The sequence below is a fragment of the Hemitrygon akajei genome, chromosome 12 (genome assembly GCF_048418815.1).
Source record: "Hemitrygon akajei chromosome 12, sHemAka1.3, whole genome shotgun sequence".
NCBI lineage: Eukaryota > Metazoa > Chordata > Chondrichthyes > Myliobatiformes > Dasyatidae > Hemitrygon > Hemitrygon akajei.
In genome coordinates this window covers 67,172,382-67,186,355 of record NC_133135.1, presented here as the reverse complement: position 1 = coordinate 67,186,355, position 13,974 = coordinate 67,172,382, and the positions used below count along the sequence as shown (strand labels likewise).

Genomic DNA, 13,974 nt, shown 5'->3' with positions numbered 1-13,974 from the left:
AGATTTTGGTAGGAATAGAAGAGTAACTAGGAAGATTGAACAATTGTGGTCAAAGAGATAAAATAGGTAGGAAAAGGACAAACAATTTGGTGATGATATATGCTGGTGGTCATGGAGTAAAGGTAGGGTAGAGGTATTGAGGGTGCCTGACTGGTGATAGTTTAAAAATAAGATGGTTGAAGTCACAATGGCATGTGTCACAATATTGGGTAGAGGAATATTAGCTGAATAGGACTTTGTATAGAACTCATTATGGACATCGGGTTATGACCAAAGCAGAATTTATGTATGGTGTACTGTTTGTTTTTTTAAAAAAAATGTTTTTGTTTGTAACTTAAACCCATTCAACTTTGCACTCAGAAGTCCTACCCAATTATATTTACATCATTAACAGCCACAGGACTGAGATTATGTAGTTTAGCATGAATGTAAATGAAATTAGCAGTATCTGGTTTTGTAGAGTAGTTATCAATGGAATAATTTTGATTTTGTTGCATTGCATATATTTCTGGTGTATGGTAAGGTACTGGTTTAATTGATGAATAATGAGCCAGATTTCTGGAGAAGTTCGAGTTCCATTAAGGCATCTGGGGGAATTTAGATTCAAATAATTAAGTTGGCCTGGAATTTTTCTTTAAAAAAAACCTGGTTATGGTAAGGTTAACCATTAAACTAACAGATTGTTGTAAGAATCTATTTTGGTGATGACTTTTGCGGAAAAAAGAATCTGTTGACCCGAGACAATCTGGCCTATTTCTGACTCTGGCCCTCGTCATGTTGATGACTCTTAAAGGTGGACAATGAACGCCACATTGCTGGCATTGGCACCAAATGAACAGAACAAGGTGTTTGTTTCCTTAAAATGTATTATTTTACTGTGTCTATTCTGGTCACTTCTTCATTGAAAACACTAACAAACGTTAGATTTCACCTTAATGGGTGCTGCCCAAATGACTGTACAAATTTGAAAAGCCACTTGTATTACCTTCAAAGAGCACGTGTGCTAGAAAGCTATTAAACGGTGCAGTTCATTCCAACTGGGACCAAACCTTTCTTCACCAGCCTCCTCAGACCTATTGTATACATTCCTGCAGGAGTTATTAGAAAGGAGCATGCACTCTGTGTGATGTCTTCTTGCTCAGTCCCAAGGTGCTGAGGCCGTCTCCAACAAGTACCGTAGCTTGTTCTGGGACACGGCAACCCTTTCCCCAGTGTCCAGGCAGGGTCCATTCACTCAGCATAATGTACATTCTTAAAGTTTCAGACTAACAGCACCTCGTCATTAAACCATGGAAGGCAAATTTTGAATGCTTAGGTCTATTATGCTTAAAGCTGAATTAAACCAATTGGGTCATTGATGTTTAAAAGTTTTGATTCGAAGTTAAATTAATGTATAGGAACTTCTCCAATTTAGTCTGTGGTGGTGGGGAGGAGGGCACGTACATTCTGCTCCCTCCTTTGGAAAGCCTGAGGTACATCCTTCAGGAGCAGTAGTGTTTCTACTCATGGATTTGTCCAGAAGAAGCAAACTCTCACTAGCTTTTCATTCTGTTGCAGCAAATGGTGATTGCAGCCCATATTACACTGTGTCCAGCAAGAGGGATGAGATGAACCATGTCATGAGGAATGAGCCAATAGCAACAGCTAGTTTGGAGCCAGTGAATCATTCAGGAAGTCACATCAGAACCTTTCCGTCTTCATCCCGTGGCAGTTCCCATCTGACTCTGCCTCACTCTGACACCAGGTTACTGTCTACCACCATAATATATTCTGTATGTGTTTAAAACCAATCTGTATGCGGATGAAGGTCACCAATCTGAGCTGTTAACCTGCATTTCTTTCCTGACTATCACATCTGCTGTGCTTTTGCAACATGAGTAAAAGGGAGAGCTCACCTGTGGAGCACTGTGAACTATAATTTGAATCAGGTTTAATATCACTGGCATATGTCATGAAATTTGTTATACTTATTTAAGACATTTTTCCAGTCCAATCTTACCTGCTCCTCTCCTGAAAGACTCTAACTGCTAAATGTTAGTTACCAAGATGGGATCTGGAACAAACGCAGGAGGACGAAATCAGATCAGAATTAAGCCGTTGATGAGCTGAAAGGCAAATGGGTTTAAGAGCAGAGTGGTCAACACCTGCTCCTAGAAAAACAAAGGGAAACCTGAGTTACGTTTTCTTGGAAATTGGCCTTCCTCAGTCTTCCAACTGCAAGGAACTGTACATTTTGGGCAAATATTGGGTAAATCCTCCAACTTAATTATTTCCAGAATACTCTACCAAAGAATAGCCAAATAAACATATTTGTGTGATTATTCAAGTGTTTCAATGAAGTTGCTCCCCAGTGAGCCACCTGGTGTGCAATTAACAATCAGCAAGTACCATATATGTCATTATTTTATTAGATTCAAGAAGCCTTCATGTGTGAGCCTGGACAGCAAGTGCTCTTGTGCTGTTTAATCACAAATGGTTTAATATCTGTTTCCTGTCCTGATTTGTTTTGCATGTAGACTGGTGGATTTGCCCACAATTGGAATCTGTCCAAGAGACAGAAGCCTCTCTGATTTTTACTTCTAAGCCCAGATGCAAGGAGTCTAATTGTAGTTGACCCTTTCCGCAATGCCCAGGCAGAGTCCACTAACCCAGTGCAGAATACAATTTTGATTTATTTTCAGATTAGCAGCATTTGCAGTTTTTGATTTTGAACTGTGAATTGTATTTGGGGATTGCCTGATTTGTAAGGCTCATTTATACACTAAGTCTTTGGGGGAAATCTTGCATTTTCCTTGAAACATAGTTGTTAGCCAAAATAGCTTCAGAAGACCACTTCAAAAGACTATGAAAATCAAACAGTGTAACAGTAATTATTTCATAAATGGATTCTGGACCATTATTTTGTTCTGATTACTAGGATAAAGAGCAATTTAATTGCTACATCATGTTTTGTTTTAATTTTTTAGTTAGTTTTGTAGAGTGTTAAGGGACCCTTTGTAGAATGCATGTCTATCAAAGATGCAAATTTGAGAATCCCTACATTGTCTTTGCCATTAATTTTTGCGAATGTTCCCACATTTAAAGAATTTGAAATACTGTATGAAACAATAATAAGAGAGAAATTGATATATCTTTATATTCAATTGTTTTAAATTGGTGTCTTAACAAGTTTATGCTTGTTTTTCAGATCACTTGCTCCTCAAACTTCCATGTCTCCCAGCACCCTACGTTTGGATGAAAATCTCCCAAACCTGCACATCAAACAGGAATGGCCGCAATTCCTTTCTGAGAGCGAAGGGCTTTCCAGTCATTCTGAAATCGGGGTTGCCAGCAGTCTGTCATCAGAAGCTGAGCCATTGAACAGCAGCATCTCTGGTTTCTATTCATCTTATTTCTTCAGCAATGATAGCAGCTCTTCACTGGGTTTTATGTCAAGTGCCAGCCCTCGTCAAGTGAGCAAGCTACAACTGGGCAATGTCAAGAAACGATCAGTTTCAGCGTCACCACTTTCAACTGATGGGCTCGACATCACCGCCATCATTCGCACCTCTCCGACATCACTTATTGCTTGTGTCAATGGGATGAGGAGCACATCCACCAGTCTTCTTTCGCAGTCTGGAGGAAGCGGTCACGTCGGGCCACGGAAGAACGGCAGTGCGCAGTCCTGCTCTATGCTAGGCAGCCAGTGTAACTCAGCTTCTCCTGCATCGTCCCTGTCCACATTCCCAACACGCAGTGGTGAGCAAGAGGATACCGAAAGTGATCATGTTCCTTTGCAGCAAGTGGAGGAAAACATGGACCTAAGTCTGGCCACGGGAAACATGGTTGTTCAACATGGAGTGATTGATGGTTGCAATAAAATTAACTTTTTCAAGCATGAGCCCATTGATGACTATTCACAAGATATAAAACTGTTTCAGCACCACCATGGTCCTCCTCCTCCATACCATTCCCAGCAGCATTTTGGTCAATCCCATGGGACTATAACTCACTTACACAGGCAACTGCCCAATGGACAGATTCAACTTGAAGATGCTCACGAGCTGGTCAAGAACTTTGGGAAGCAGGTATGTCGATGGATAGACTGCAGTGCTGTCTATGACCAGCAAGAGGAGCTGGTGAGGCACATCGAGAAAATGCACATTGACCAGCGTAAAGGAGAAGACTTTACTTGTTTCTGGGCTGGGTGTGTGAGGCGCTACAGGCCCTTTAATGCTCGTTACAAGCTCCTGATACACATGAGGGTTCATTCAGGAGAAAAGCCCAATAAGTGCATGGTAAGTCTACATACATTGCTGTTGTTATGAATCTAACATAATGCGACAGTACACAGTGAATTATATTTGCTGTTGGTTGACCTCTTGATATTGCCCATTGTCAATGGGAGTAGGCCTTTAAATGTCCTTAAACTTGTAATGTGAAAACTCAGCAGTTTAAAAATATATTTTGTCCCTTTGAAAATGTATTGTTTTGAGGGAACACTTTGATAATTGAGGAGGATGAAGATTTAGTTATTCCCTAAAGTCCGATGTCAGTAGTGCTGCTAGAGTTTTTGAAGAAACTTGGATGATTAATCAAGAAGCGTGACTCACGCTACGGGAGATTACTGGCTTCAGTGTTTTTCTCCTGCTCTGCAAACATTGTGAGCACATAAGACTTTTACTGTATTTGCATAACTTGATTGGTGGACTGTTTTGATCAAAATTCATAACTTGAACCTAAAAGTCCTTCCCTTCAATTAGACCTCAGTAGAAGGCTTCTGAACATCCCTTTAATATGTGTTGTAGATGCTGGAATAGTATCTATTTTCCCTTGCATTCTCTTGGAGGCGTTAACCATCTTGAGTATCAAGTCCTAACTCCTATTTGGTTCTGTTTGAATAACAGCCATGGGGGAAGCACAAGTAGCTGTATACAGTTTATTGACTTGAATGGCATTTTCTACATAGTGAAATTTTATTGTAGCCGTGTTGTGTTTTTGGGTCTTCTTTGGTGTTCAGTATTCATTTTATTGTATCTAAGTTCTGGACTTTGAGACATTTGACTACTGTTTAAATTTCTGAGCTAAATGGCTTTGGCTTAATCCAGTGCTACTGTTTTGATCAATATTGTATCACCCATATTATTTTGGTAAACTTTTAAATGCCAGATGAGGTGCATGGTTTGGTTCCAAATAATTTGGATTTATCTGTAGTTTGTTTGTTGGTTAGAGATCTGCTTGTTAGTTTTTATGAGTGGCATGTGATGTTTTGGAAAGTTTGGTCACACATGCTATGGGTTTGACCTCTACTACCACCAGTATCCTTGTATCATTACAATAAACTAAGGAAGTTGATATATGGAGTAGCAAACTGTACGAGAAGTTTTTTGGATCAAATGTGCGTTAGTGGATCTTAGATTGGGTATTTGGAAGTTGGAATCAGACTGAAAACTAGGGGTTGTTTGCCAGTGTATGTATAACATTTATGGGAATGTGTACAGGTTGAAAGGGTAGAATTGAGGTGGTCTTTAATGCCATGAAAGAATAGTTTGCCAAGAATTACCATTCCGTCTCAAGGAAGATTTAATAGAAGAGGAATAAATTTCAGGAAAATGACTTTAAAATGATTTACAAAGCAACGTTATGTCGACTGTTTGCAAGAACATATGGCTGTATCCTAGCTGTGTCAGCTGGATGCCTCCCCAGATATATTTAATATCAAGTAAGAGCAGTTTAGAGAGCTGGGATATATATTGCCTCTTCACCACAAAGGGGAAGTCACTATCAAAACAAAGGGAATGATTAGCTCAACTGATGAAATTCCATCTCTTTAATCTGTTGATTAAATAATATCAAGCTTCACAATAATTACCTCAAAGGTTTTAAAGTCAGAGTTAGCTTAAATCAATGTTTTTCTTGGAAGTTTGATTTAATGATATTTTACATGAAACCAGAATTAAATAAAATTACAATAACATTCAGATTAGGTATAAAACATGACAGGATATTACAAGAAATAGGATAAATTATGTGGTTTCCTTTCAAACATTCACTGTCCCTCAAGCCAATTAGGAGGGAAAAAGCAGCAAATTTAATGTTATATGACTGAAAATCAGTCTAATTTCTTTTCTGTTTTCAGAAGCTGGGAGAAAAAGATAATCCATACAAAAACTAATAGTTTCTAAGAAGCCGATTGTTACTTTGGCCAAGGGCCTGTTCCCAATATCAGATGCTGGCTAAATGTGAAGCAGCTGTTTTATGAGAGAATTCTACTGAACTTGGAGAGGGTTTAACTCACGATTATTTTTTAGAAATAGTTTCAGAATGAATAATAAAGGGATTAAATATGTTTCTAAAAGTCATTGGAATTTTTCATTCTAATGTCTCATTAGTTTCCTGTGAGCAAATAGTTTAGATTCCAGGTTGGAATTCAAGTTGTGCTGTACCAGGTAACAAACACAGTCATGGCAACGGGTGCTGTTCTCTGGAAGAATATGTTTCACTTTGCAATTCTAATTTCCCTCTGTTTTATCTGCCCTCCTAAAAGCAATAGTCCTGTTGCTAGGGTACAGTTCTGCAGACACTGGCAGCTACTGTTACCTTGCCAAAGTAGCCATTCTTTATATGCAAGTCGAGACTGCAAGTGTCGGTAAGCTAAGTACTTTATCCAGATGCTCTTTTCAAATCTTGCCTCCAGCAATATAAATTCATAAAGAAATACTTAATATTATTAATGAAAACCTTCCTTAAAAAGAGATCAGCTCAGTCTGGGAGTAGTGGCTCTAATATTGCTCTGACATAAGCTCAGTCAGCAATGACTAAGGAATAAACCTATGACCATTGTTTCTTTTTACTTACCCCCAAGAAATTTTTTGAGTTAATTTGTTGCTTGAATGATCTATGCATAGAAAACAACTTTAACCTTGCAGCAAGAATCAGGGTAACTCTAGAAGGTTGGTATTTTTTAAAGTCATATGGAGCATCCAACTCCTCACCTTCACTTGTGGATCAGTCACTAAGCCTGGCAAAACCATTTTTAATGACAGGAGAAGGGGCAAAGGTGGGCCACTGGCGCACTAAAACCAGTTGTTTTGGGCAGATGGGGCTCGTCAGCAATGGTTGGAAACTCATCTAGGAGAAGGAAAACTCGGAACTCAAATTTCTGGTGGCTTACTGGCTGGCAACTGCTGTGATGCCACTGGTATACCTGTCTCCGCTGTGACGCCACTGGTATACCTGTCTCTGCTGTGACGCCACTGGTATACCTGTCTCTACTGTGACGCCACTGGTATACCTGTCTCCGCTGTGACGCCACTGGTATACCTGTCTCTGCTGTGACGCCACTGGTATACCTGTCTCTACTGTGACGCCACTGGTATACCTGTCTCTACTGTGAAGCCACTGGTATACCTGTCTCCGCTGTGACGCCACTGGTATACCTGTCTCTACTGTGACGCCACTGGTATACCTCTCTCTACTGTGACGCCACTGGTATACCTGTCTCCGCTGTGACGCCACTGGTATACCTGTCTCTACTGTGACGCCACTGGTATACCTGTCTCTGCTGTGACGCCACTGGTATACCTGTCTCTACTGTGACGCCACTGGTATACCTGTCTCTGCTGTGACGCCACTGGTATACCTGTCTCCGCTGTGACGCCACTGGTATACCTGTCTCTGCTGTGACGCCACTGGTATACCTGTCTCCGCTGTGACGCCACACTGGTATACCTGTCTCCGCTGTGACGCCACACTGGTATACCTGTCTCCACTGCTCCTGTGGATCCATCGGCTGCAAGGAGACAGGGACCTGGCGTTGACACAACATGGGAAGCAGACTTACCGGTTATAAGTCAGTACACTCAATTGACATAGAGCGTGGCGCCTGGGGTTGTTTCTGACTGCGGGAGAGATTCTTGGATCTCACTGGATAGCTACTGCCCACCTTAGGATGCTGACCCACCACTGTCTGCTTTCCTCATTGGGAGCAGAGGGATGAGGAGTTATCCGGACTGCAGACTGGAAACACTGCACCAGGCAAGACAATACAATGAAGGAGACCAGCTTTAAAACTGGGACGCTGGAATGTTTGGACAATGATGACTGACCTCTCTGATAACCTTACAAGACATCAGTGATGTCAGGAAGCAGCTATAATAAACAAGGAGCTTAAAAGACTTCACATGGGCATAGCCACCCTCTAGGAGATGTGTCTATACTACACCTTTCTCTGGCAAGGGAAGGGCCTTGGTGAGCCCAGGGAGCATGGAGTAGGCTTTTCAGTGAGGAAGAGATTGTTGAAGTTGGTGCAACTAGATGGCAATGGGTCTGAGCAACCACTTACTCTTCACCTCAACACCACTGAAGGTCAATTTACTCTTGTCAGTGTGTACACTCTCATGCTGTGCTCTACATCTGAGGCAAAGGATGAGTTTTATGAGAATCTTGCACCCACCATCAGGAATACCCCCAGCAAGGAACATATTGCTCTCCTGGTAATGCACCCAAAAAGCTGGGGGAGCTCAGCAGGCCAGGCAGCAGCTGTGGAAAAGAATAAACGGTTGGTCTTTTGGGTGAAGACCCTTCATCAGGCACCAGCTGGACTTCATTCTGGTCAGACACTCCTTTGGCAGCGTGCTATTCATGCATTCCTACCATAGTGCAGACTACAACACAGACCACTCGCTGGTGTGTTGCAAGACCAGACTACAGCCAGTCAAAGAAATTCTATTGTGCTAAACAAGAAGGGATCCCTTGCATTGATGTCAGCAAGATGTCTCACCCAGATCTGCTGGAGCAGTTTGTTCAGTCCTTTGGGAAAGAATGGAGTGCCTAGCAGCTTGGAAGCTCTGTCATTGAGAAACGGGAACTTATGCAGAATACCATCTACAGCAGAACCTTAGCTATCTTTGGAAAGAACACATTGAAAACAAATGACTGGTCAAATGTGCCCTCTCTAGCTGAATGTGTTCACCAGCTGAGAGGAACCTACAGATCCTCAGGACTGCTGGAAGTAAAGTTTATCGTTCTGCCAGGCATTGTGCCAATGAGTCCTGGATGCAGCTCAGTGAAGATATCCAGATCACAGCACTGGCAGGCAACATATGTATGATGGGGTCAAGAAAGCCCTCGGTCCCTCTCAGAGCAAGATGGCATCGTTTAAATCAATCAATGGGTAACTAATCACAGTCGGGTAAACAGTGGAGAGATGGATAGAACACTAAGATTGAACACTGTCACCACTTCAGCCTGGACGCCATTGAGTGCCTACCGACGATGGAAGAACTGGATGCAGACCCAAGCCTAGAGGAGCTCAGCCAGGCCATTGGTGGCTTGGCCTCGGGGAAGGTACCAGACAATGATGAGATTTCTCCAGACCTCATCAAGCACTGCATGACTACTCTCTACCCCTGCTGTGTGAAGTCCTCTGCCAGTGCTGGCTGAAAAGAGTTGTGCCACAGGATATGAGAGATGATTTTTTCCCTCTACAAAAGCAAAGGTGAGAGAAGTGACTAATAACTACAGGGGCATCTCTCTCTTGAATATTGATGGCAAGATCAAGTCTTCAGAAGATAACTGAATGTATCTACCCGGAGTTACAGAGTGGCTTCCGTCCTGGAAGGTCATCTGTGGACTTGCAACATAAGTCTGGAAATAAAGTCTGGTAAGGTAGATGATATTTGTAACATTCTGGCAAACCAAAGGTGGTGATGAATCAGCATATAGGAGGGAGATTGAAAATCTGGCTGAGTGGTGCCATAACGACAACCTTTTAATGCCAGCAAGACCAAAGAGCTGATTATTGAGTTCAGGACCAGGAGACTGGAGGTCTATGAGCCACTCCTCATCAGAGGATCAGAGGGTCAACAACTTTAAATTCCTCAGTGTTGTCATTTCAGAGGGCCTGTCCTTGGCACAGCACATAAGTGCAAATACGGAGAAAGCATGACAGCGCTTCTACTTCTTTATTAGTTTGTGAAGATTCGGCATGACATCTCAGACTTTGGCAACATTTTATAGACGTGTGGTGGAGAGTATATTGACTGGCTGCATCATTGCCTGGTATGGAAATATCAATGCTCTTGAACAGAAAATCCTACAAAGAGTAGTGAATACAGCCCAGTCCCTCGTGGGTAAAGCCCTCCCCACCATTGAACATATCTACATGGAGTGTTGTTGTAGGAAAGCAGCATCCATCATCGAGGACCCACACCACACAGGTCATGCTCTCTTCTTACTGCAGTGAGCAGGAAGGAGGTTCAGGAGCCTCAGGACTCACATGACACCCAACAATTCCCTTGGAAAGTGTTGTATAATCTTTTAATATCAGCTGAGATGGAAGATGATACCCGTCTTACTGTCTTATCTGAAAAATGGGATCTGCAATGATGCTGTGCTCCCACAATATCTTGACAAGAAATGACAAGACACGTATTAAATTTATCTACCATTTAACATTGGAGAAAATCCATTTATTTCAAATCAACTGATAACTTCATTAGCAGGTTAATGATTTGATAGATTGCAAACTTTGATTATTATGTTAATTTTTACTTTCCAAGAAAAATGGTAGTGACTTGCTGGACACAATAAAAAAGAAAGTATTTGGCTCAAAATGAGAATTTGTTGGAGGTAGCTTTAGCACTATTGGAAACGTGGGAGTTCCTAATATCACTTGATTTCAGAAGACCTTGTGAAAATGAAGATGGTCTAGCAGAAACTGATGTACTGGGAATTTCCTGCAGCCTTCTGTTTTCTTTTTCTTTTTTTTAAACTAGTATTTGTTTTACTATTGTCACATGTACTGAGGTACAGTGAAAAAACTTTATTTTGCATATGCCGTCTGTACAGATCATTCCGAAGCACAAGTACATTGAAATAGCAGCAAGCAAAAGGCTTTTACAGAGAAAGTGCAGTGCAAGTAGACACATAAGGTGCAGGGCCGCATCAGGGTTAGTTGGGAGAACAAGAGTTCATTTGTTTCATACAAGAGATCCATTCAGGGATAGAAAGTTGTTCCTGAAGTAGGATAGAAGCTGTCCTTGAGCCGGGTGGCACGTGTTCTCAAGCTTATGTATCTTGTTGTCCTGATTTCATAACATTTTTGGACATCGAACTGTGCTGTTTCTCTCTCACTGATCTCAATGATCTATCTGCCAGATGCCCTAATTTTACAGCTTATCCCCAGAGCAACCCTAACTTCAAACTATATTCTCTTTCTCCTAATCATCCCATCCCTATCTTTCTTGCACAGAATGGTACAGGTGGCACGGTAACACTTTACAGCACCAGTGTTCAGGTTTCAATTCCCCTACTGTTTGTAAGGAGTTTGTACATTCTCTCCATGACTGCATGGGTTTCCTCCTGATGCTCCAGTTTCCTCCCACCTTCCCAAGGTGTCTGGATTAGTTAGGGTTAGTAAGCTGTGGACATGCGATGTTAGTGTCGGAAGCACGACAACATTTGCAGGATGCCATCAGCAGGTGGACTAATGTTCTGAGTTGCTTCTATTTCAATGCAAGAAGATAAGGCCAATAAACTAAGAGCATGGATCAGTAACTGGAATTATGACATTGTAGCCATTAGTGAGACTTGGTTGCAGGAGGGGCAGGACTGGCAGCTCTGGGGTTTCATTGTTTTAGGCATGATAGAGGTGGAAGTATTAATGAGGGAAATGTGGTATTACTCATCAGCGAAAATGTTGGAGCAGTCCTCTGACAGGACAGACTAGAAGGTTGTCTACTGAAGGTATATGTGTGGAATTGAGGAATAAAAAGGGGTTATCGCCAGGTGCACTGAGAGACCGTGTTAGGGATCTGGAGCTGCAACTCGATGACCTACAGCTTATTAGGGAGTGTGAACAAGAGAGTTAGTCACCCCGAAGTTGTAGGAGTTAGACAAGTGGGTGACAGTCAGGGAAACGAGGGAAAGAGCTCAGATAGTAGAGAGCATCCCTGTGGCCAACCCCCTCAGTAATCATTATCTCATTTTGGATGCTGTTGAGGGGGTGACCTGACAGAGGACGACTATGGCGATCGGGTCTCTGGCACTGAACCTGGTTCCGTGGTGCAGAAGGGAAAGAGGAAGATGAGGAATGTGCTAGTCATAGGGGATTCCATATTGAGGGGAACAGACAGGAGGTTCTGTCAGCCTGATAGAGATACCCGCATGGTGTGTTGCTTCTCAGGTGCCGGGGTACGGGATGTCTTGATCAGGTGCAGAGTGTTCTGAAGGGAGAGGGTGAACGGCCAGAAGTCTTGGTACATGTTGGTACCAATGACATAGGTAGAAAAAGGGAGGAGGTCCTGAAGAGAGAATTCAGCGAGTTAGGTAGGAAGCTAAAAGGCAGGACCTCTAGGGTAGTAATAGACAATAGGTGCAGAAGTAGACCCTTCGGCCCTTCGAGCCTGCACCGCCATTCTGAGACCATGGCTGATCATCTACTATCAATACCCGGTTCCTGCCTTGTCCCCATATCCCTTGATTCCCCTATCCATAAGATACCTATCTAAATCCTTCTTGAAAGCATCCAGAGAATTGGCTTCTGAGGCAGTGCATTCCAGACCCCCACAACTCTCTGGGAGAAGAAGTTTTTCCTTAACTCTGTCCTAAATGACCTACCCCTTATTCTTAAACCATGCCCTCTGGTACTGGACTCTCCCAGCATCTGGAACATATATCTCAGGGAATGGAAATATAAGGTATGGTCATGCACTTTGGTAGAAGGAATAAAGGCATTGACTATTTTCTGAACAGGGAGAAATTTCAGAAATCAGAGGCGCAAAGGAACTTGGGAGTCCTTATACAGGATTTCCTAAAGGTTAGCTTGCAGGTTGAGTTGGTAAGGAAGGCAAATGCAATGTTAGCATTCATTTCGAGAGGACTAAAATATAAAAGCAAGGATGTAATGCAGAACTTTATAAGGCATTTGTCAGATCACATGTGGAGTATTGAGCAGTTCTGGGCCCCGTATCTAAGAAAAGATGTACTGGCATTAGAGAGGGTCCAGAAGAGGTCCATGAGAATGATTCTGGGAATTAAGTAGTTAACGTATGAGGAGCATTTGATGGTTCTGTGCCTGTACTCACTGGATTTTTGAAAAATGACGGGGAATCTCATTGAAACCTGTGGAATATTGAAAGTCGTAGATAGAGTGGATGTGGAGAAGAAGTTTCCTTAAGTTGGGGAATCTAAGACCAGAATAAAAGGATGTCCATTTAAAACAGTGATGAGGAGGAATTTATTTAGCTGGAGGTGGTGAATCTGTGGAATTTGTTGTCACGGTGGACCGTGGAGGGCAAGTCATTAGGTATATTTAAGGTAGAGATTGATAGGTTCTTGATTGGTTAGGGCATCAAAGGTAACAGTGAGAAGGCAGGAGAATGAGATTGACAGGGATAATAGTCTGTCTTGTCTCAGCACTGCTCCGACATTTTACCTGATGAGTAATACCTCCTCTCCCTCATTAATACTTCCACCTTTATCATGCCTAAAATGCACAGTGAAGAGTATCCTGACTGGCTGCATCATGACCTGGTATGGAAACACCAATGCCCAAGAACAGAACAGTCTACAGAAGGTGTTGGATGCAACCCAGTCCCTCACAGGAAAAGCTTTCGCTCACATCTACAAGCGGCACTGCCACAAGAAAGCAGCATCCATCTTCAAGAACCCCCACCATCCAGGCTACCAGACTATGATCTCTTCTTACTGCTGCTGTCGCGAAGGAGCTACAGAAGCCTTAGGCCCCACACCATTAGGTTCAGATACAGTGATTACCCTTCAAGCATCAGACAATTGAACTAGAATGAGTAACTTCACTCACCTCAACACTGAACTGATCACTGAACACACTGAACGCTGATCTGGACTCACTTCCAAGGACTCCACAACTCATGTTTTCGGTATTATTTATTTACACCGCTGTCTGCAGGGAATGTCCATATTCTCCCCGTGAATGTATGGGTTTTCTCTGGGTGCTCTGGTTTCCTCGCA

At 42.4% G+C, this 13,974-nt stretch overlaps 1 protein-coding gene across 8 annotated transcripts in view; it reads left to right on the top strand.

The window, feature by feature from the left end:
* Positions 1–13,974, top strand: part of LOC140737141 (zinc finger protein GLIS3-like) — a 339,442-nt gene that overhangs the window by 126,302 nt on the left and 199,166 nt on the right. For 5 of the 8 annotated variants that reach the window (XM_073063344.1, XM_073063345.1, XM_073063346.1 and 2 more), the window contains 2 exons: positions 1,558–1,744; positions 3,188–4,277. In XM_073063344.1, the coding sequence (XP_072919445.1) occupies positions 1,558–1,744; positions 3,188–4,277 (1,277 nt within the window). Of the gene's footprint in view, positions 1–1,557; positions 1,773–3,187; positions 4,278–13,974 lie in introns of those variants that run through there. The other 3 variants (XM_073063348.1, XM_073063350.1, XM_073063349.1) reach the window with 2 other exon arrangements.